Source organism: Myotis yumanensis, unplaced genomic scaffold (genome assembly GCF_028538775.1).
Source record: "Myotis yumanensis isolate MYYU_CA2020_CCGP unplaced genomic scaffold, mMyoYum1.0.hap1 SCAF_18, whole genome shotgun sequence".
NCBI classification, from domain to species: domain Eukaryota; kingdom Metazoa; phylum Chordata; class Mammalia; order Chiroptera; family Vespertilionidae; genus Myotis; species Myotis yumanensis.
Window position 1 is genome coordinate 21,728,068 of NW_027223769.1, and position 20,776 is coordinate 21,748,843.

The 20,776-nt window shown below is 39.4% G+C and overlaps 1 protein-coding gene across 1 annotated transcript in view; it reads right to left on the bottom strand.

Moving 5' to 3' along the window:
- CNTNAP4 (contactin associated protein family member 4) overlaps positions 1-20,776 on the bottom strand; it is a 239,836-nt gene that overhangs the window by 94,974 nt on the left and 124,086 nt on the right. The window contains exon 4 of the mRNA XM_070398223.1: positions 15,161-15,308. Coding sequence (XP_070254324.1) covers positions 15,161-15,308 — 148 coding nt within the window. The remainder of the gene's footprint in view (positions 1-15,160; positions 15,309-20,776) is intronic.

A 20,776-nucleotide genomic window follows, 5' to 3' on the forward strand; every position in this document is an offset into this window, starting at 1 on the left:
CTACATTTCACAAGTCAAAGATTTTTTTGAAAGGCAATTACCCTTGAGAATGCATTTATGTAATAAATGAAGAGGTTAAGAAAACCCAATAAAATCTGAAGCTATTTTTCACCTGGCTAGCTAACTTCTCCCAGTCAAAAAAATGGCATTACAGTTTACTCCTCTTATTTCATTTGACAAAAGTATTACAGTTACTTGTAGTATACCCAAATATGCATTTCATTCAGATTATCCACAATATTTAATGTGAATCATTTATATTCACCACCACCCAATTTTTTTTCAACTGTTCTATACAGCTATCTTTTGAAATTTCAGTGGTTTGATATTTCCACATCTTGCTAATGTGTTTCTAAAGAATTCACCAAGTGCACATGAATAAACATTGCATTTTGTGGAAAGAATAATGTTAACTGAACAATTATTCCTTGTTATATCACTGAAAAAAATGTGCACAGTAAAAACATAACTCTGTGTCAAATACAAATAATGTGTTCTATGATTATTAGATTACAATAAATTAAGAAAAATTCCAATAAGACAGACATTAAATGTGGACACATTTAGAGCAATGCAGTTATCTCTGAGTTAATGTATCGCTTAAAGGCAACCATAGTAATATTGGTTTTATTTTAGATAAAGTCTATTTTTGGGATTAGCTACCAAGAGAATTTTTCCGCAGGAAAGGTTTAGTCTGTGTTACTTTAGTCGACTTTTTCTTTTGTTTTTAAATTTTCTTCACTATTGTTATTATTGCACTATAATGGTCATATTAACCTTTCATGGCACCTAAAGCTTTTGTGCCTGGAATATTTCCATCAGCAAAATGAAAGTGAAAACCATATCAGACAATTGATGCCTAAAGCAATGGTATATTGTTTTGTGTCTTAAACTGAAGCTACCTGCCATTTTCTCTCACTTTTACCCATTTCCTTCTTACTTCACAGGTATAACACTAATTTGATGCATTCATTCAATAAATATTTATTTAGTTCATCCTATTTGAGGCACTGTGATTGATGCTTAGATAAAAAGAGTAATCAACACAATCATGGCCCCATGGCTTCCATACAGTGAAGATGGACAATAAATACCAAGTGAACAAATAAGTTCATAAATGATTATAGACTATAACAGGTGTTCTGATAAAGGTTAAAAGAAGACTGGGGTCACTTTAGTTAAGGTAGTTGGGGAAACTCAGTTCTCAAGTCTAGTAACCTGACTCTAAAGCAGATCGCAATCAATAATCTACTCTGCGTGGTCTTCAAATCCAATTCTTGTCCTCATAAATGACAATTACTCTTAAACGTTTCATTCCAAGAGGCCTGGACATTCTCCCAACACATTCTCTGCTTCATTGTCGTGAAAGGAAGCTCCGGGGATTGCTGGGCAACTACAGGGACAGTCAGTAATTTAGCTCTCAGAAGGAGGAAACATGAATGAGGTGGGCTGGCCTTGGAAAAAGGGGCCTGTAAGCCAGAAAGTAGTGAAGTAGAGGAATCAACAAACTGGCTACAATCACATCACAGATTCACATGCATGTGAATCATACCCTCCAGGGGGAAAAATCTAAACATAATTCAGAATGTGAGTACAGTGCCAGTACAGGATTCTATATATGCATGCAATATATACATATATATACATATACATATACATATACATATATTCTCAAAAAAGAAAAATATTCAGATGATTCTTAAATCATCTGATGATTCAGATGATTTTTCTTAAAAGCTATATACAACATATCTGATACATGGAAAACATACAACTTTAAACAATAATCATAAAACACTAAGACACATAAAGTTAAGGATATAAAAATCTTAAACTATCTGAAAAAAAAATCTGTTGAGAGGGAGAGAAAGAGAGAGAGACAGCGTTTGAATTCAGTGTCCCATCGTCAGCATCTAGCACACACGCCAAGGATGCTGGTGGGAAACATGGATATAGAGTCCCTTGAAAGTGATCTTACCACTGTTACAAGAAATTGGAGAAACTGAAAAATACATCAAAGGCAGAACTTCACATCTTTTCAGTGTCAGACTGAGCATTTTCTAACAGGCCCCATCTAAAGATTAGTTAATTCTAAAATTAATATATGTCTGATTTTACCATTTATTACTGATTACAGAATCTGTTAAGTAACATGTTAATTTGTAGATATTTTTCCCAGTAGAGATTCAAATGGCTTCTATGTGGTAGAAAATATATCTCCAAAGGTTATGGGGTTTTTTTATTGCCCTGATGGACACTAACCATTTGTATTTAACCTAGTACCAGTAACCCAACACTCTTTCTTGAATTCCTATATGCAGTTGGTCTCTTGAATTTTCTTTGGAGTAGCTTTACCATCCTTCTAATTCCTTCCCTAATGATTCAAATACATCTTTGATAAGTACTTATTCTGTATTTGAATGAGTCATGCTTTTACATTTGAAAATTTTACTTTCAAGACTACTAACGTAAAAAGTACACTCGGACTTTACATTGCTGCCTGGGAAAGAAACATTTCCAGTCTCAGCCATCACTGGTAATGTTCAGGATGAATTGACTTTCACTATTCCAAAAGATTTTCAGATTTTGAACTCTTAATAGAGCATGGCCAATGCAAACACATGTCACACACAAAAAAGTTCAGATGATTTATAACAATATTTCTTTATATTAAGTCTACCTATAAGAAATCTGAGTATATACCATTAATATACTTAATTCAACTTACCCTGGCTGGTGTTGATAAGTGATTAGAGCCCCAGACCCGAAAGGGTCATGGGTTCGATTCCTGGTCAAGGGCATAGCTGAGTTGTAGGTTCTGCCCTGGACCTGGTCGGGGTTGTATGGAAGGCAACCAATCCATGTGTCTCTCACATCGATGTTTCTTTATCTCTCCTCCTTCTCTTCCCTCCCTTCTACTCTCTAAAGATCAATGGAAAAAATATCCTGCCCTAGCCGGTTTGGCTCAGTGGATAGAGCGTCGGCCTCGGAATGAAGGGTCCCAAGTTCGATTCTGGCCAAGGGCACATGCCTGGGTTGCAGGCTCAATCCCCAGTCGGGGGCATGCAGGAGGCAGCCGATCAATGATTCTCTCTCATCATCATTGATGTTTCTATCTCTATCTTCCTCTCCTTTCTTCTCTGAAATCAATTAAAAAATATATTTTAAAAAATATCCTTGAGTGAAGACAAATAAATAAAATAAATGAATAAATAATGAAAATAAAAGGACCCTCTTTTTAAAAATAAGGAGTTTCTGTAGTGCACAAGAAATGCTCAATTATCAATGTCATTGCCAGGTTATGCAGCAAGCATGGCTTTGAGCCATCTGTGGGTTCTGTGGCTTTTTCTCTGTCTGTCAGCGAATGCCTGAGCTGACTTCCCATGGCAATTGTCGGCGACCTGAAGCCTCCTCAGTGAATACCTCCATCACCAATCTTCTCATTTATAGCAGGAATCAAAGAAAGAAGAGACTCACAATGATTGTGGGCCTTACTCTCATATCAAATTCTCCTCATGACCCCAGGAAAGAGGCACAGTCTGCTTTATTTGCATGATTCAGAAATACAATCTTCCGTGAAATGCAGGGTTTTCCAATGGAAAATATTCTAATTTCTTTCAGGGAGTTGTGTCAGAAATGTTATTGCTGATGTGTATTCTGTGCTTCTTCCCACACACATATTTATAGAGAGTTCTCTGCGAACCCAGGGGAAGGCACAGCAATGCATAAAAACAAAGCACTTTTCCCCCAAGGAGCTCTGCTTCTGCAGCAGGACTGGGTCCCGGGCAATTCCTAACGTCTAAAGTCGCAGGAGGAGCTGACCCGCTCAACCTCAGAGAAGAATGTCATCTAAATTGCAGAAATGCTTTCCCTCCATGAGCAGCGAACAGTTTTTCTACCTCTGCATATTTCACAGGCAAACAAACCCCTCATTACAATATCTTCCGCTTGACCTGGTATCTTTCCCTCACCCCTGCAGCCTACCGCTGCTCCAGAAGTTTGAGGCTTCTCTGTTGGTGAGCAGCTGCCGTTTGAAAAAGCAATGTTCTCTCTACCCTCCAAGTGGATTACTAAGAAAATCGTATCCAAGAGCTGGTTTCTTAAATTGAGTTGCATGGTCCCACCATGTTAGAATCAACTGAGGAGAATCTCCTGGGGTCTCCAAAGACAGTCAACATCCTGAGCTCTGCCTGAACCTCACCCAGGAACATAGGTTCCCGAGTGATGCTGAGGCAGATGACAGCATGAAGGTTATCTGACAAGAAGAACAAGAAGGTGACAGAAACCTATTCTCTGAAAAGGAATACGCTCATTGCGTACTGAATTGTATCATGGAAAAGAAATACGTTTTTATCTATATCGTAGGCGATACTTTACAGAAAATTGTGGAGGTGGTAGTGGCTTGTCCCTGAAAGATGCTTCAGGGAGAAATTGATTCTGTGAGTTAAACTATGAATCATCACATTATTGATGAGGTCAGTTGATGAAGACTCTTAAAAGAAAAAAAAAACTTGGAATAGAAAATGAGTAAACTGGAAAATATATTCCTGAATGACGGCAAATGGACTTTATCTGAAGGTCATGAAAGACTGCTTGAAAACAACAAACTGAGAGTCTTCTCCTATTAAGGCTTTGGGAACCACCTCAAAAATATAAATGGACAAAGAGTGCTACCACTGGAGAGGGCTATGGACCAAACTCTTCCCGGCTAAACATGAAGTCAGCCTTACCACTGATCACACAGTTTCTTTATTTGAAAATTACTACCTACAAATTACTAAACAAACAGAGGTCTGATTGTGACTTCTAAGAAACATAAATCAGACTGAGCCACGGTTAAACTATTACTCGGTGAGATATTAAAGCAACAGTGTGATGTATAGGCACTTGAGATCTGCATTACTGAACTTGGTTTAAAGAGATGGAGAGAAGAGGCCATGCACTCGAGAAATCAACAGGAAATAGGCTGTACTATTTTTGCAGAGCAGCATAAAAGAACACAGAATGATTTAAGGGACTCTTAAGTTTAAAATGACCAAAATTAATTCAATACAAAGGAAGAAGACACAGGATCAAATGCTGCATATAACCACAGGGAACAGGTGACTACTATCACAGCTTTAAATAGACAGAGTTAAGGTCAGCGACAACACTCCTGGAGGTTATGGAAACAAACATGATCTCTGCCCCTTAAATATCAATCTAAATTTACCTTTTAAATAGATTTGAAATTGGTAACATCTACCATGTCAAGGATAGTTGAGTATGTCACTGGAGGATATAAGCTGTATTTCTGTTTCTAATATTTATTTGTAATAAATATGATAGAAGTCACATGCTTATTCTCAATTTCCTTATTTGGAATATGTGGAGAATAATTCCAACCTCTCATACTACACAACAAAGCTGTAGGTATCAAATGGAAACATAAAAATACCTCATAATTATTAAGGTTTGTACTATCATCTAACAATAACATTCAAAATTCCATATGGTCATCTCAGAAATATTTCTCCTTTAATCAATTGCTATTATATGGCTATAATAAATTTGTAAGTTGTATATTTTTATTAATTTTATGGTTTATTCTGTGGATAATCAGATATTTTTCTAAACTTATCAATTTAACAAATAGGTACTAGACCAAGTTCTACAGTAGGAGCTGGTGTTGCAACAGTGAACACATTCTGTCCTCATAGATCCTCCAATCTAAAGGAAAAGAAAAACATCAGGCAATTCATCCCATGTGTATAGATATATAATTATAAATTTTAAGTGGAGCATGATGTGAAAAGGACAGGGTTGTATGAGAGACTTGAATAGAGAGATCTACATTAGGTTGTCCATTGCTGATATCTCTGAGGAAGTGATATTTCAGCTGAGTAGATGACCACCTATGTTAATGTCTAGGGTCAGGAAAGGACAAGAGGGGAGGGGCTAAGGGGGAGGGTTGACAGGCTGAAAGAGACTGAGGAGGGATGGATGGTGGTGGCAGGAAGTAAATGGAAGAGGTCCTCAGGGAGCCGAACCCCTGGCAGATGACCTTGACCCAGTGAAAGCCTGGTTCTAAGATTTGTTGGGACAGGTCTATTTTGGTTTGTCCTCAGCCCTAGGGCATAACACCTGGTCATCAAGTGTGGTCTTTACTCCTAAGGCAATGCCTTTCTGACTTTTCAGTTAAAAGCCCAAGGTATTGAGCAAGTCTGTCTAAATTGGCAGGACTTGAACTCCAAAGGTGGTCTTTCCAGCACTAGAAAGATTCTGACATCTTCAGAACTTTAATCCCCTAGTTCCTGCTTTCACCAGCGTTCTTGGAAGCTCATCTTAGGAATCAGCCAAAGATTCACCGGAGGTTTGTATGCATGAGTTGAGTCTCTACCTCTCTGACTCCCTCCTTTTCAGTATTCCAATCTAAATTTCTAGCCACTCTGGCCACCTTGAACTCTGACCTCTGTCTCCACAGTCTAGTAAAGGCATATGATGTCTTGCAAACTGGGATGTGTTTTTAGGAACAAGTTGGTTCAATGTATATCTCCTGGAGTATACCTTCCTTCATTCAAAAATCAAGTCTTCTCAAGTTTCTGCTGGTTTTAAGTTGAACTTCAAAGCCCTGAAACAGTTTTTTAAATATATATTTTATCTAGGAATTATCATTGCTATGGGCAGCATGACAGTCCAATAAAAGCTACTCTGCTATGACAGGTACTGAAAAGCAAATTGTCTTTTTATGAACTATTATAATAATTGATTTGGTCTATTAATATTTAGAATTACAAAAGTGGGCATGCACTAATTCTATTACTCTTTATTTATTACCTGGAATAATATCTTAAAAGATAAATTCCCTCTAGTCTTCTATTTGGTTACCTTTAGGTATGGGATACATTGGAAAAGTAGAATAAATGTTTGATGTTTTCCTTACATTTATTCGTTTTCAAAATAATGAGATGGCTCCTTCATATCTCTCAGAAGTGACCAATGAGATTTTTTAGTATCATCATGAGCCCATTTCTTTAAACATATTTAATATATTTCAAAACTGCAGGTGCTGTCCTTATTGATGCTAAAATATTTCCACCTTTGGTCAGTGAGAGATTCATCAGTTGGTTCTTTTGACATAAGTCTAATGGGTTTTTCAGTTTCCTTATTTTCTGGTATTATGATACTTAACCTTATTTTAACTTAACATAACTTCTCTTATCATTAAAGTAAAATCTTCAGTTTATAAACTTTGCAAAGAATGAGAATTTATCCTCTTTTATTTTAGCTGACCAGAATCTATCTTTGTTGTCAATGTTGACAACACAATGGGATTCCTCAGCTACAGTATTAGTTGATAAACAACCTGAGAACAGGAATATGTTTAATTCACTTGGGTCAAGATTTTAGCAGTTAACCTGTGTAAGTATATTAATAAATAGATATTAAATTCCATTATAACTATTCTTTATAGTGAATCTAACAAATTTACTGCTTTTCATTTTTTCTCCTAACCGGACATGTGGTATGAGAGATTAGCACCCTGAAATGAGAAGACTGTTACCTAGTTCTCTCAGCTTTTTTTTTTTCAGGTGAATATTTGTACTTTTTATGCCAGTTTCTTACATTTCTTAATATGTTTTCTAAACTAAAATCTATTAATGTAAGTAGTCAAAACTTTCAATATTTTTACATTTTAAAATGCATATTCTTACTTTTAAAAAGATAACACAAGTTTTGTAATTATTGACTTGTTATGCTATTTATTAAATAGAATCCATAATGTTCTCTTAAACAGTCTGCATTTAAGAAAATAAACACAGTTTAACACTTCTCTATATTTATTCTCTTCTAATCTCCTCCCTCAGTTCTCCTTGTGTTCTATGCCTGGTCTTTACCAGGCTGCATATACCACTTGGATGATGGGAAAAACCTTCCTGAGCTCATCAAGCCACCTCCTCTCATTCATTCATTTGTGCGGAAGACTAACAGCGAAAAGGAACATCCAGTTACAATAGAGAATAAGGTGAGCATGATGTGGGACATGTCCTCTGACCTAAATGTGGAGGATCAGAGATGTTGTCAGAAACAGTGATTTCTATGCTGAGGAAAGGTGATGAGTAAAAGGAGTATCTAGGTAGAGGAATGAAAGTTGGATGTATGGCAATTTCCTTAGAAAAATCTTAAAATTATGTTATGTGAAAGAAATGGAAATTACTTCAGTATGGCTCAACAGCTGATGTTTTTATTTTGTTGAGGATGAGGAAGGGAAGACCATGGATTGCAAGATGAGAATGTTTACCTAAAAACCAGAGAAAAGGAACTTAGAATTTACTAAGTGCAATTGTCTCAGCAATTTACCACTAATTAAAGAACATGATCTCCTGTGACCTAATGGTGCTTCCTCAGGACATCTCAGACAGACACACTCATGCTCACCCTGTTTCTTTCCTTCCTCTGCCTTTGTTTACCATCGCTGACTTTCCTTGGGACATTTAGTAGAGTAGTATTTCTTTATCATCAAACATTTTCTTTTTCTTTCTTCCACAAGTTATTTCCTTACCCACATCTCCTGTCTAGATCTGTAAACAGGTGGGGAGCTGCTATGGCTAAGACATCTGAAATTTATGTTTTCCCTTTGAATCCAAAAAACCTAGCTTCTGCTTCTCTCATTACTCAGGAAACAACTTCACGTTTACTGACATGAAAGTAGAACATGCTCTTTGATATGGATTTTCCATTCATTTGATGCTCCTTCATAACAAGTTACTGCTCGAACTCATTGGAACAGAGGGTAATACTAGTAAAAGTGTGCAGTTCTCACAACAGCCACTTCCCCTGCAATGTCCATAGAGGACCCGCATCCACCCAGCACGTCAGCAAACACATGTGTCAGGCACAAGGGGAGCCCGGCATAAAAACACACACTACTTGAAAACGGCATAAAGTCTCTGGTTTAATTATGTTAGAAATGCATTTCTGCTTTTCAAAAACATGAGTAGTTATTCAAACAGACCACTTCATACTTTAATTATTAACAGTACTGGAATAAGTGGAAATGTTATGATTTAATAACAGAAATTATATTTATGTAGGTTTCAATTACATACCTTCAACCCAGAGGGTTTAGAGTTCCAACCTTCCAATTTCACAGGCACTTGAATTCAACTGCGTCAACAGTGGAGTTAATTAGCTCTCCTGTGCCCTTTCGGAACTCATTTTTCCTCCTGTGCCCCCTCCCAGTAAATGGTACTACTTACCAGATAGGTCTTCAAATCTGATGACTCAGTGCCCCTCACAGACAATCACTAAGCTCTCTTGATTCAATATCCTCAGTATATTTTGCATCTGATGCACGTCAAGAGAACCCTCTCTTCTGAGTCCTGGTCCTCTCGTTTGAGGCTCTATTGTCACTTCTCAAGTTCAGGGGTCTAACTGATCTGCTGCCTCCAATCTGCACCCCTCATTTCAGTCTGCATGACCATTCTCAAATACAGACTGACCCTCTAAGCCAGTGGTTCTCAACCTTCCTAATGCCAAGACCCTTTAATACAGTTCCTCATGTTGTGGTGATCCCCAACCATAAAATTATTTTCGTTGCTACTTCATAACTGTAATTTTGCTACTGTTATGAATCGTAATGTAAATATCTGATATGCTATATGTGTTTCCCGATGGTCTTAGGCGAACCCTGTGAAAGGGTTGTTTGACCCCCAAAGGGGTCTCGACCCACAGGTTGAGAACCACTGCAAGCAATCCTTGTTCCTGAGCTTGACTGGGGTACACCCTCCTCCTATTTGGACTATCCCAGCCTCCCATGTGAAATATCTATGTTTCAGTTTCAAAACCTAGTGCTGTTTTCTCATACTAATCTCAATTTATCAATCACTTATTCCTCACACCCTACATACACTAATTTGCATTGAGTGTGTCCAATTTTTATAACATTGCCTTTTCTGACTTAAGGTCAAACACCCCATGTTAGTTGCCATAATGGTTCTGTTTTTACAAATACTCATGCATACGCACCTACATTCTCCCACTTCTCTCTCTCACTCTCTCTCTCTCTCTCTCTCTCTCTCTCTCTCTCTCTCTCTCCACCCCCTCATTGGTGAGCAAGTTGACAGCCAGCTCTGCAGGGTCACCCCCGACCCCCTGTTGTGGCTGTTATTCACAGTGGCCTTGGGGGTTATCTTAGCAACATGTACATTGCTTTCTTGGCTTTTATTGTACAGTCAGTACTATAAATTTTCCATTTGGGGTTTTGTAACTTTGTAGCAATTTAGATACTGTTGTGTTTATACTTTGCTATGGAGAGTGAAAGGATTGTGTTAACTAAACCTAGCATTAGAAAGCAAAAATATTATAACAATGATTCATAATATATATACTATTTTAGATTTTCTCCATATACCCAATACCTAGTAGAGTTCTCTTTCAGCAAATGTCAAAAAATACTTAAAAGGAGAATGCATGTATGATTCATCTAGTCGTCAAGAGCACCGGCTTTAAAAGGCAATGGATCTGAATTTAAATCCTAGATCTAACACAGGCGGTGTAATCCTGGACAAGGTTCCGTATTTCTCTAAGGTTCACGTTCCCCCGCCCCCCATGTCAGGACACTTGAGACACAGGGGCTGGCAGCTGGCATGCAACCCTCCAGGCCTTCCTCACACTCCTAGGAGGCTCACTTAATTGCTGGCACAGACCCGTGTCCCCTGACTGTGGCTCAGGAGAGAGGCCCCGCCCACCTCCCAACGCTGCTTTTCTTTTTCTAGGGATTGAAGGAGCATGGCCTGGTACATCTGAAGAAAATCCAGCCTGATCCTAGGTCTGGATTATTCCAGACAAAACCTTGCAGCTGTGTTCTTGTGCTGGTAACACCTGCAGCTCTTTCTTGAGGAAAGGGGAAGCCAATGGCCCCATCTATTTCTACACTGGGCGGCCCAGAGAAAGCCACAGGCCCCGCACAGCCAACAATTCTGCTTGTCTCCTCTTACTCCTGGATAAAATGGTAATATTCATGCTCTACTTCCTTATGCTGTTAGCAGTAAATCAGAAAATGCCTAGAAAGAATAGTATCTGACACGTATTAACTGTTTAATAAATGATGTTTATACAGTATCATGCTTTAGTAAATTAATATTCTGTAAGGCTGATGCTATGAATAAGTGTGACTATGGTGTATATGAGGAAGTGAAGTCAATTTTATCAAATAGGATCCCATAAAGCACCCACAGCCAACCCATCTGTGGTTATTTTAGGTAATCTCTGAGAGTAGTTTTCTATTAAGTTTATTACTTCTTCTCTTTTACCCAAAATTATAAAACTGTCATTTTACATTGAATCCTATCAAATTGTTTAACCATATGTGTTTATGTTTGTGTTAAAGACATGATGGCTCCCAGTGTTGCTACTTAGACTGTGGGTCAATGAAAAAAGAAGGCTGACTAAAGATGTGAACATTGTGCTCACTCCAAGAGATGGCAAGTGAAGTCCCAGAGAAAAGAATATCCCCAGGGTTCCAGATCAATAAGGGGGGAGGGGCTGATCTGAGTTATCATTAAGCATATGTCCGCAGCGAACTCAAAGGAGCCTGTACCTCAGCAGCTACTTCCAAACGGACCGTGTGAGTGTTGCTTCAGTTTTAGAAAAACAGCCTCAATAGTCTTGTGAAACTAATGATGAATTTACATCCTAGATTGAATGTGTATTAAGTGTGTAACACTGAAAAAATTACTCAACATTTCTAAGCCTCCATTAAATGGGTTTTTTTTTTTTTAGGATTAAATTTGAATGTCTATAAAAACTATATCTGACAGAGAGTAAGCGCTCCACAAACTGTTAGCTATCATTATACTGCGATAAATAAATATTCTGCAAGGTGGAGACTCTGAATGTAACTATAAATCTGAAGCATTTTGAAGTTTGTTTTGTAAATTGTCCATCCTGTGGCATGAGCTGTGCTAACGTCTGTGATCCAAAGACAAATAAGACAGACTGGGTTCTGTGCACCAGAACCAAAATCGGGGATGGGATATTATTTTAGGGATGGTTCTTTGAAGTGTGACAATTGTGAAGAGAGGAACTAACACATAACAGGAGCGGCCAAGCTGATTGTTGAAGCCAAGAAAACCAGCAGGAAGCTGGGCAGATGGTGAGAAGCAAGCTGCCCAGGGCTCATCACTATGATTCAGCAGCTGGAGGGAACATGAGCATTGAGTGAGCTCAGGTTCTGGACGCTGGTGGACTTGGCTGCACACCAGCTCTGTCCCTGCCTATCTGTGTAGCTTGAGCAAGTCATCCTCCCTAGGCATTCATTTCCTCATTTGCAAAGTTGGGGGATTGGAGTTGTTATGTAATGATACTTATCTGGACATTTTCTGAATAATAAACCAACTGCTTAATATAGTGCAGATATAAGCACTCAAGAAAATTTTGTTACTTTTAGAGAGATAAAAATTAATACTATTAATATTAGTACGATTGTGATTCTTATTATTACTCTTTTTTAAAATATATTTTTTTTTGTTTTAAGAGAGGAAGGGAGAGGGAGAGGTAGAAACATCAGTGATGAGGGATCAGCTGCTTCCTGCACGCCCCTATGTGCCCTGACCAGGAATTGAACCGTTACCTCCTGGTTCCTAGGTCAATGCTCAACCACTGAGCATTGCCTGTTGGGCCTAATTATTACTCTTGATATCAACACTACGATTACCATCCTGTAGGCTCTGGCAGGGACAGAATGCTTGCTGGTAGAGGTGGACACCGGGAGTGTCACTGAGCAGCAGGGAGGCCTATGCAATATGTACAAATGGGTTCTCCATCTGACACAGTTGAGACAACTTCAACAAGCCGCTTGCCCTCTGTATGACATGCCTTCCTTGCACGTAAATAACGTGAGCCAGAACCCAACTTAACTTATATCCCAACATGAAAACATATAGGTGAAGAAAGCTTTAGTGGCTAAAAAAATAAAGGTTTAGTGGAGAAATGATGATGGAGTGGAACTGAACAGTCCTGGATTCTTTTCTGGTTTCTTCGTGTACTCGAGTAAGACGCTGGGCAAATTACTCAATTTCTCCAGACCTCAGGCTGCTCGTCTGATGACGGTAGATCAGGCTAATGAACTCATTGTTCTGTAATACAGGAGCATCTCACAGGATGGGGAAGCTTGAGGTGGGCTATCAATAACTCTTAGGTGCCTTCCCCACAAAAAGACATAATAAAAGTGCTTCATTAAGAGGAGACTAAGTGAAATCTGTGGTTTCTATCTTTGTTATGTGAAAGTATTTCAAACACAAATTATATTTTGGCAGAGGTCTTTATCCTTTCTATGAATTTATGCTGAGGGCGAAGCATAAGTGAGTTGCATTGTGTATTATTTTTAAGCTGGAGAAAAAAGCATTCTTTGGTCTCTTAAAGATTAAAGCTTATACTAAATAGAACACTGTCTCTTTTATGAAATTCAGGGTGCCCATATGAAACATCCAAATATGTTCCAGTGGGAGTGGGGGAGCTCTAATGTCTGAAAGCTGGGATTTAGTCAATCATAGTAGATTTAGATAAATGGATTCACATATGTCTACAAACATGTATGTATACTTATCTCTATATCAATTTTCCTATCTCTAAAATGTTTCCAGTTCTTTTAAAAAAAATTTTCAGTCCTCACCCAAGGATATGTTTGTTGATTTTAAAGAGAGGAATGGGGGAAAAGAGAAAGAGAAAGAGCGAGAAACATCCATCCATTGCCTCCCATACACACCCCGACCAAGGATCAAACCCTAAACCTAGGTATGGACCTTGACCAGGAATCAAACCTGCAACCTTTTGGTGTATAGGATGATGCTCCAACCAACTGAGCCATCTGGCCAGGGCAAATGCTCCATTTCTGATTTAAAATATAAAAGATGTATTAGCATGTAGGGACATACAAAAATTCCTTTTTGCAATTCTCGGGTGATTAGTTACATTGAACATCTTTTCATACGTCTATGGGCCATCTGTAAGTACTCTTTGGCAAAGTGTCTATTCAGATCCTTTGTCCATTTTTTAATTGGATTGTTTGGTTTTTGGTGTTGAGCTTTGTAAGTATTTTATAAACTTTGGATGTCAACTCCTTATCGGATGTGAATATGTTCTCCCATTCAGTGGTTGTCCTTACATTTTGTTGATGATTTCCTTTGTTGTACAAAACCTTTTTAATTTGATGTAGTTACATTTGTTTATTTCTTATCTCCCTTGCCCAGGGCAATATAGCACTTCACACCTGTCAGAATGGCTATGATCAATAAATCAACAAACAATGGAGAAAAGGGAACCTTCATGCACTGTTGGTGGAAATGCAGATTGGTGCAGCCACTGTGGAAAGCAGTGTGAAGTTACTTCAAAAATTAAAAATGGAACTGCCTTATGACCCAACAACTCAACTTCTGGGAATATATTTGAAGAAACCCAAAACATTAATTCAAAGGAATATGTGTGCCCCTAAGTTCATTGCAGCATTATTCACTTAAATAACAAGATTTGGAAGCAGCCCAAATGCCCATCAGTAGATGAGTGGATAAAAAAGTCTGTGGTACATTTACACAATGGAATACCACTCAGCAGCAAAAATGAAGAAAATCTTACCTTTTGTGACAGCATGGAGGACCTGTAGAGCATTATGCTAAGTGAAATAAGCCAGTCAGAGAAAGACAAATACCATATGATTTCACTCATATGTGGAATCTCATGAACAAAATGAACTATCTATCAAGCAAAATAAAGACAGACCCATAGACAGAGAGCAGGCTGACAGCTGAGGGGGTGGGGTTGGGGGATGGAGAGATTGAGAAAAAAAGAGAAAAAACTCATGGACATATACAATTGTGGGGATTGCCAGGGAGAGGGAGATGGGGGGGGGGGGGTGGAGGAGGGTAAAGGGGGATAAACGGTGATGGAAGAAGATTTGATTTGGGGTGATGCACACACAATAGTGTACAGATGATGAGTGTGGAATTGTGCATCTGAAACCTGTATAATTGTGTTAACCAGTGTCACCTCAATAAATTCAATAAGAAGGGGAAACATCGTTCTTTTATCTCTTTACATATCTATAAAGTCAATTTCTGCATGGAGTTTGGCTTTTCAAACCTCTCCTCTGATAGCTATTTCGGCGTGCTGGATGAACACTTACTGTATGCGCATCCGAACACCTCGATCCGCATTCCAATTCTGCCCTTGGGGTTCCATTCCAAAGGGAGGAAGCGCAGAAACCTGGCCTTGATCGAAGGCTGGAGTCTATAGTACACGACACTGTCTGCATTTGCATTTCCTGAAAATCCCTAGAAAAAAAAGGAAAGAAGCAAATGATTGTACCCAAAGCATATCCATCTCACCTTGTCACCTTGAATGTTGGCGAGCAATGTCTAATTTGCTTGTTTACTGTAACAATGGCTAACTTCTTTAAGAATATCATATTCTCAGTTATGTCCCAATGCCTCCCCATCCACAGACGTTACTATTGCCTAAATTTTTCTTTATATTCAGAGAGTTTAAATTCTACCATTCCCATTAAGCCACCATTTAACCATGATAACCTCGATGAGTGTTGTTTCTCTAACGTGCACATTAAACTTAAAGCATTGTAAAGAGCACAAAAACTTAAGAAAATATTCTATCAGTATTCAAAATCCAAGATCAGCAAAGAAGTAGCTCACATCATTGATGAATGGGTAAGGTTATGCCATGTCTCTGTTGTTTCACTTTCTCATCTTACTCATTAACATCAACAAATGTATCACCCAACATTCAAGTCAGAACTGCACTCTAATAGCGGGTTGTTAAACTTCACCACACTGCTGGATAAGCACATTAAAAATCGTTAAGGGAAATTGCAAGCAATAATAATTTGGAAAGACCTGTAATTAGACTTACGGACTTGAGAATCTGAAAGCTAAAAAGACCTTGAGAATGATGCTAAGCTAGCACAGTCAAATTGTAGGTGGGGAAATTAGAGGTCAGAAAGATAGAGAAATAAACAAGAAACTATTATACAGCAAGATCAGGAGTGATGTTCCCCCTACAATATCGCAATGCACCTACTTGACACACAGCTCACCTGTGAAACCCACACACCACAGCCCCTAACATGTAAGCAGGTTTCACTTTCTCCTATGTGGCATACTGCAAGGCTCCATAGAGGAAAAAGTTAGGATGAAACAAAAGTTGTTCTAAAAAAAATTATATTTTTGTTTCTCTTCCTCTTCCTCCTCCTCCTCTTATTTAACTTTAACAATCAGCATATGTAGAAGCAAAGTAAGGGATGATGCTACCACCTTTTTCAGGCTCATGATACATCGCCCTATTACCACAACGGGATCAACAAATGAGTCAACCTCATGTAGATTACACAGGCAAAGGCAAATAAATGCATTAGAAATACCAGTACCCAGGGAGTTTCTTCGTTTGCCTACTTTTCTTTCTACTTCAGAAATACCCCTTTATCAGCATCTACCAAAATATTTTCTAATAAATAAAAATAACAGCCTGAGTGTTTCACAGTCAGATTAATTTGATTTGATTCGCCTTTTCAGTCAATTATCAGCTTCCTGCCACCACCACCACCAATACCCCATGTGCCCAATTCCCAGGCTTACAAACACAGTTCTGTGATGGCACCTCCACAGTGTATCAAAAATTTGGGCATCTTTCTTCATCTCATCTGTGACCAACAAAGCATCATGCCACCAGAACCACCGCAATGGCCTCTTCCTGACTTTTTTATTCTTCTGTTCCCTGTCACCATATCCCCATCCCCATCCCAAATCTCTTCCCCTCCAAGCAGTCAGTAAGGTATTTAAAGGTAAATTAAATAACATCACTCCCCCTGCCTCTGTTACCACCTAGAACAAAATCCAAACTCCATATCAAACATACAGTCTTTGGCAACAACCTCCATTATGTGTCAGCCACGCTAGATCTCTTTGAACAAGCCAGGCTCAGGCAGGCTGTTCATTCCTCTCTGAAGGTTCTTCCCTCGAGGTCTTTGCACGACCAGCTGCTCTTGTCATTTCAGGCCTTGGTCCAAATATTACCACCTTTCCGATTCTAGCTTCTAATGTGGTGTATCTGACACCCCTGCACCTTATCTTCTTGTTTTATTTTTCACATTACTCATTATTTGGGGATCTTCTTTTGTTTTTTATTAATTTGTTTATCTTATCACAGTAGAAGACAAAACTCCATTAAACTGGGGACCTTTCAGGGCCTTCCATCCACAGTCCCTAGGGCATGGCTTGGCTCAACTAAAAAATATTTGTGCCCAGCTGGCATGGCTCAGTAGTTGAGCATTGACCTATTAACCAGGAGGTCATTGTTCAATTCCTAGTCAAAGCACATGCTGGATCCCCAGTAGGAGGTGTTCAAGAGGCAGCCAATCAATGACTCTCACCACTGATGTTTCTATCTCTCGCTCCCTCTCCCATACTCTCTGAAATCAATTAAAAACATTTTTTAAAATATATTTTATTGATTTCTTACAGAGAGGAAGGGAGAGGGATAGAGAGTTAGAAACATCGATGAGAGAGAAACATCGATCAGCTGCCTCCTGCACATCTCCCACTGTGGATGTGTCCGCAACCCTTCAGTCCGCAGGCCGACGCTCTATCCACTGAGCCAAACTGGTTTCGGCAATTAAAAACATTTTTAAAAAATAAAAATATATTTGTTGTATGTGTATGTTTCGGAAAGGCTGGGCTTGAAAACAGAACAAAGTTCAACAGGATTCTCAATTACAGGATCTCTCAGGGCATGTCAAAGGCGAATGTGCAAATGTGCACTGTATCTCCTATAACAAGGACAGTTATCCAAGGTGTTTCAAACATGTTAGGTCCACATTTCTAGTTACTCTTTCCCAGAACATAAACAGGAGAACATTGTTTAATTCCACAGGCATTTGGACTCTGATAACCAGACCCTTGTAGAATGCTCCATTCTATTCCACTGGTCAAAATTTCATGCTCTGGGCATTGGTGTGTGTGTGTGTGTATGTGTGTTTGCAGGCTCTCCAAATCAGGATAATGTGCATCCAGGATTGAAAGCCTGGTCCAAATATTACCACCTTTCTGATCCTTGCTTCTAAAGTAGTGTATCTGACACCCCTTCATCTATAGACATTCAATCCTAATCAGACCCTCTTATCCTCTGAATCCATTTTCCTGGGTGCCACTCACAGGCTAATACAATACCTAATTATGATTTCTTTCAGTGAACAGCTGGATGATGAATTGGCTCCATAAGAGCTCACATTTTTTTCAAAATTAATGTAACTTCATAGATTTAGATAGATGTCGCTACGATGATCACAGCGTCTTACGGGGTTAGGAGAAAAGATGCATAGTGACAGTGGCAATAGGCAAGCAGAGCAGGCAGGGCTTTCACATTTCCCTGATTGCTTTTGACTTATTTGAATTTTGAGAACATAAGGAAGAAATATAAGATGCTTAGTTTGTATATGTAATATAAATATCTCACCCCATTCAAAATTGTAAGCAGTTTTTCATACAAAGATTGAGGGAAATTATGAGGTGGGAGATATGTGTGTTTTTTTTATTAAATCTTTATTGTTCAGATTATTACAGTTGTTCCTCTTTTTTCCCCCCATAGCTCCCCTCCACCCGGTTCCCACCCCACCCTCTGCCCTTACCCGCCCCCAATGTCCTCATCCATAGGTGTATGATTTTTGTCCAGTCTCTTCCCGCATCCTCCACACCTCTTCGCCCCCCCCCCCCCGAGAATAGTCAGTCCACTCCATTTCTATGCCCCTGATTCTATTATATTCACCAGTTTATTCTGTTCATCAAATTATTTATTCACTTGATTTTTAGATTCACTTGTTGATAGATGTGTATTTGTTGTTCATAATTTGTATCTTTACCTTTTTCTTCTTCTTCCCCTTCTTAAAGGATACCTTTCAGCATTTCATATAATACTGGTTTGGTGGTGATGAACTCCTTTAGCTTTTTCTTATCTGTGAAGCTCTTTATCTGACCTTCACTTCTGAATGATAGCTTTCCTGGGTAAAGTAATCTTGGTTGTGGGTTCTTGGTATTCATCACTTTGAATATTTCTTGCCACTCCCTACTGGCCTGCATAGTTTCTGTTGAGAAATCAGCTGACAGTCGTATGGGTACTCCCTTATAGGTAATTGACTGTTTTTCTCTTACTGCTTTTAAGATTCTCTCTTTGTCTTTTGCTCTTGGCATTTTAATTATGATGTGTCTTGGTGTGGTCCTCTTTGGATTCCTTTTGTTTAGGGTTCTCTGTGCTTCCTGGACTTGTAAGTCTATTTCTTTCACCAGGTAGGGGAAATTTTCTGTCATTATTTCTTCAAATAGGTTTTCAATATCTTGCTCTCTCTCTTCTGGCACCCCCATAATTCGGATGTTGGTACACTTAAAGTTGTCCCAGAGGCTCCTTACACTATCTTCATATTTTTGGATTCTTTTTTTCTTTTTCTTTTTCCGGTTGGGTGTTTTTGCTTCTTCGTATTTCAAATCTTTGACTTGATTCTTGTGATCCTCTAGTCTGCTGTTGGAACTCTGTATAATATTCTTTATTTCAGTCAGTGTATGCTTAATTTCTAGTTGGTCCTTTTTCATAACCTCGAGGGTCTCACTAGATTTCTTGAGGATCTCACTAAATTTATCGGCGGTTTCTAGAAAATTCTTGAAAAACCTTATAAGTGTGGTTTTGAACTCTATATCCAGTAGTTTGCTTTCCTCCATTTCTGTCATTTGTGACCTGTTTCTTTGTCTCCGCATTTTTTATGCTTCCCTGTGTTGATAGAGTGGCTTTCTGTGCTAGGTGTCCTATAGGGCCCAGTGGCTCAGCCTCCCCAATTACCTAAGGTGGACACTCTTGGTGCACCCCTTTGTGGGCTTTGTGCAAAGTCTTGTTGTAGTTAAGCCTTGATTGTTGTAGGTATCACTGGGAGGAATTGACCTCCAGGCCAATTGGCTGTGAGAATCAGCTGTGTCTGCAGTGGGAGAACTTCTGTGCTGGAGATACCCTTCTGGGGCAAGACTTGTTTCAGTGGGGCTTTGGTGCTCACTGAGTCTGCCCCCTGAGTGTGTCCCTTATGGATCTGAGGAGTTTTAATCTGGATGGTCCCACTCTGACCACTGGGTACACTGGCTCTTGGATCTCTAAGGAGGTGCTAATTTAGCCTCTGCCTGAGGCTACCCAGCAGGAGCTATGGAAAGATCTGCAGATTCCTCTTCTTTGTTTGGGGTTTGGAGGTGCCCAGATGAGGCCCAGCTGTGAAGCAATGCAAGCTGCTTGGGGCCTTGGGCCTTCTTTTGGAAGTTCTGGGTCTGTCTGGCCCAGCTGCAGTTTGTTAGGTAATTTTCAGATTGCAAAGGGCCAGGCCTTTCATATGCAAAAGCCTCTGTGCACAGCTTGGGTGGGGCGGGGTCTTGGGGGATCAACAGGGTGGAGCAAGCAGCTAATGGCTGCTCCTCAGTCCTACCCTACGAGGCCCCGTGTCTCAGTGTCCCAGTAATCGCTGCAAGCACCTCTGAGAGAAAGCTGCCCTCGAGTTCCGACCGATGCCAGACAGTCCAGTTTCTCCCCGTATGAGTCTGGGTCCCCAGAGACTCTCCTGGAACTGGAGTTCAGAGCAGTCTGGAGCTTGAGACTCCCTCCCGATTGAAAAAGACAACCGTGTCCTCAGTTGCCAGCCCTTTCCACGTGTGCCTCCGTACCTCTGCACTTTACTTCCGCACCTCCTCTGAGTCTCAGTGTGCTTTTC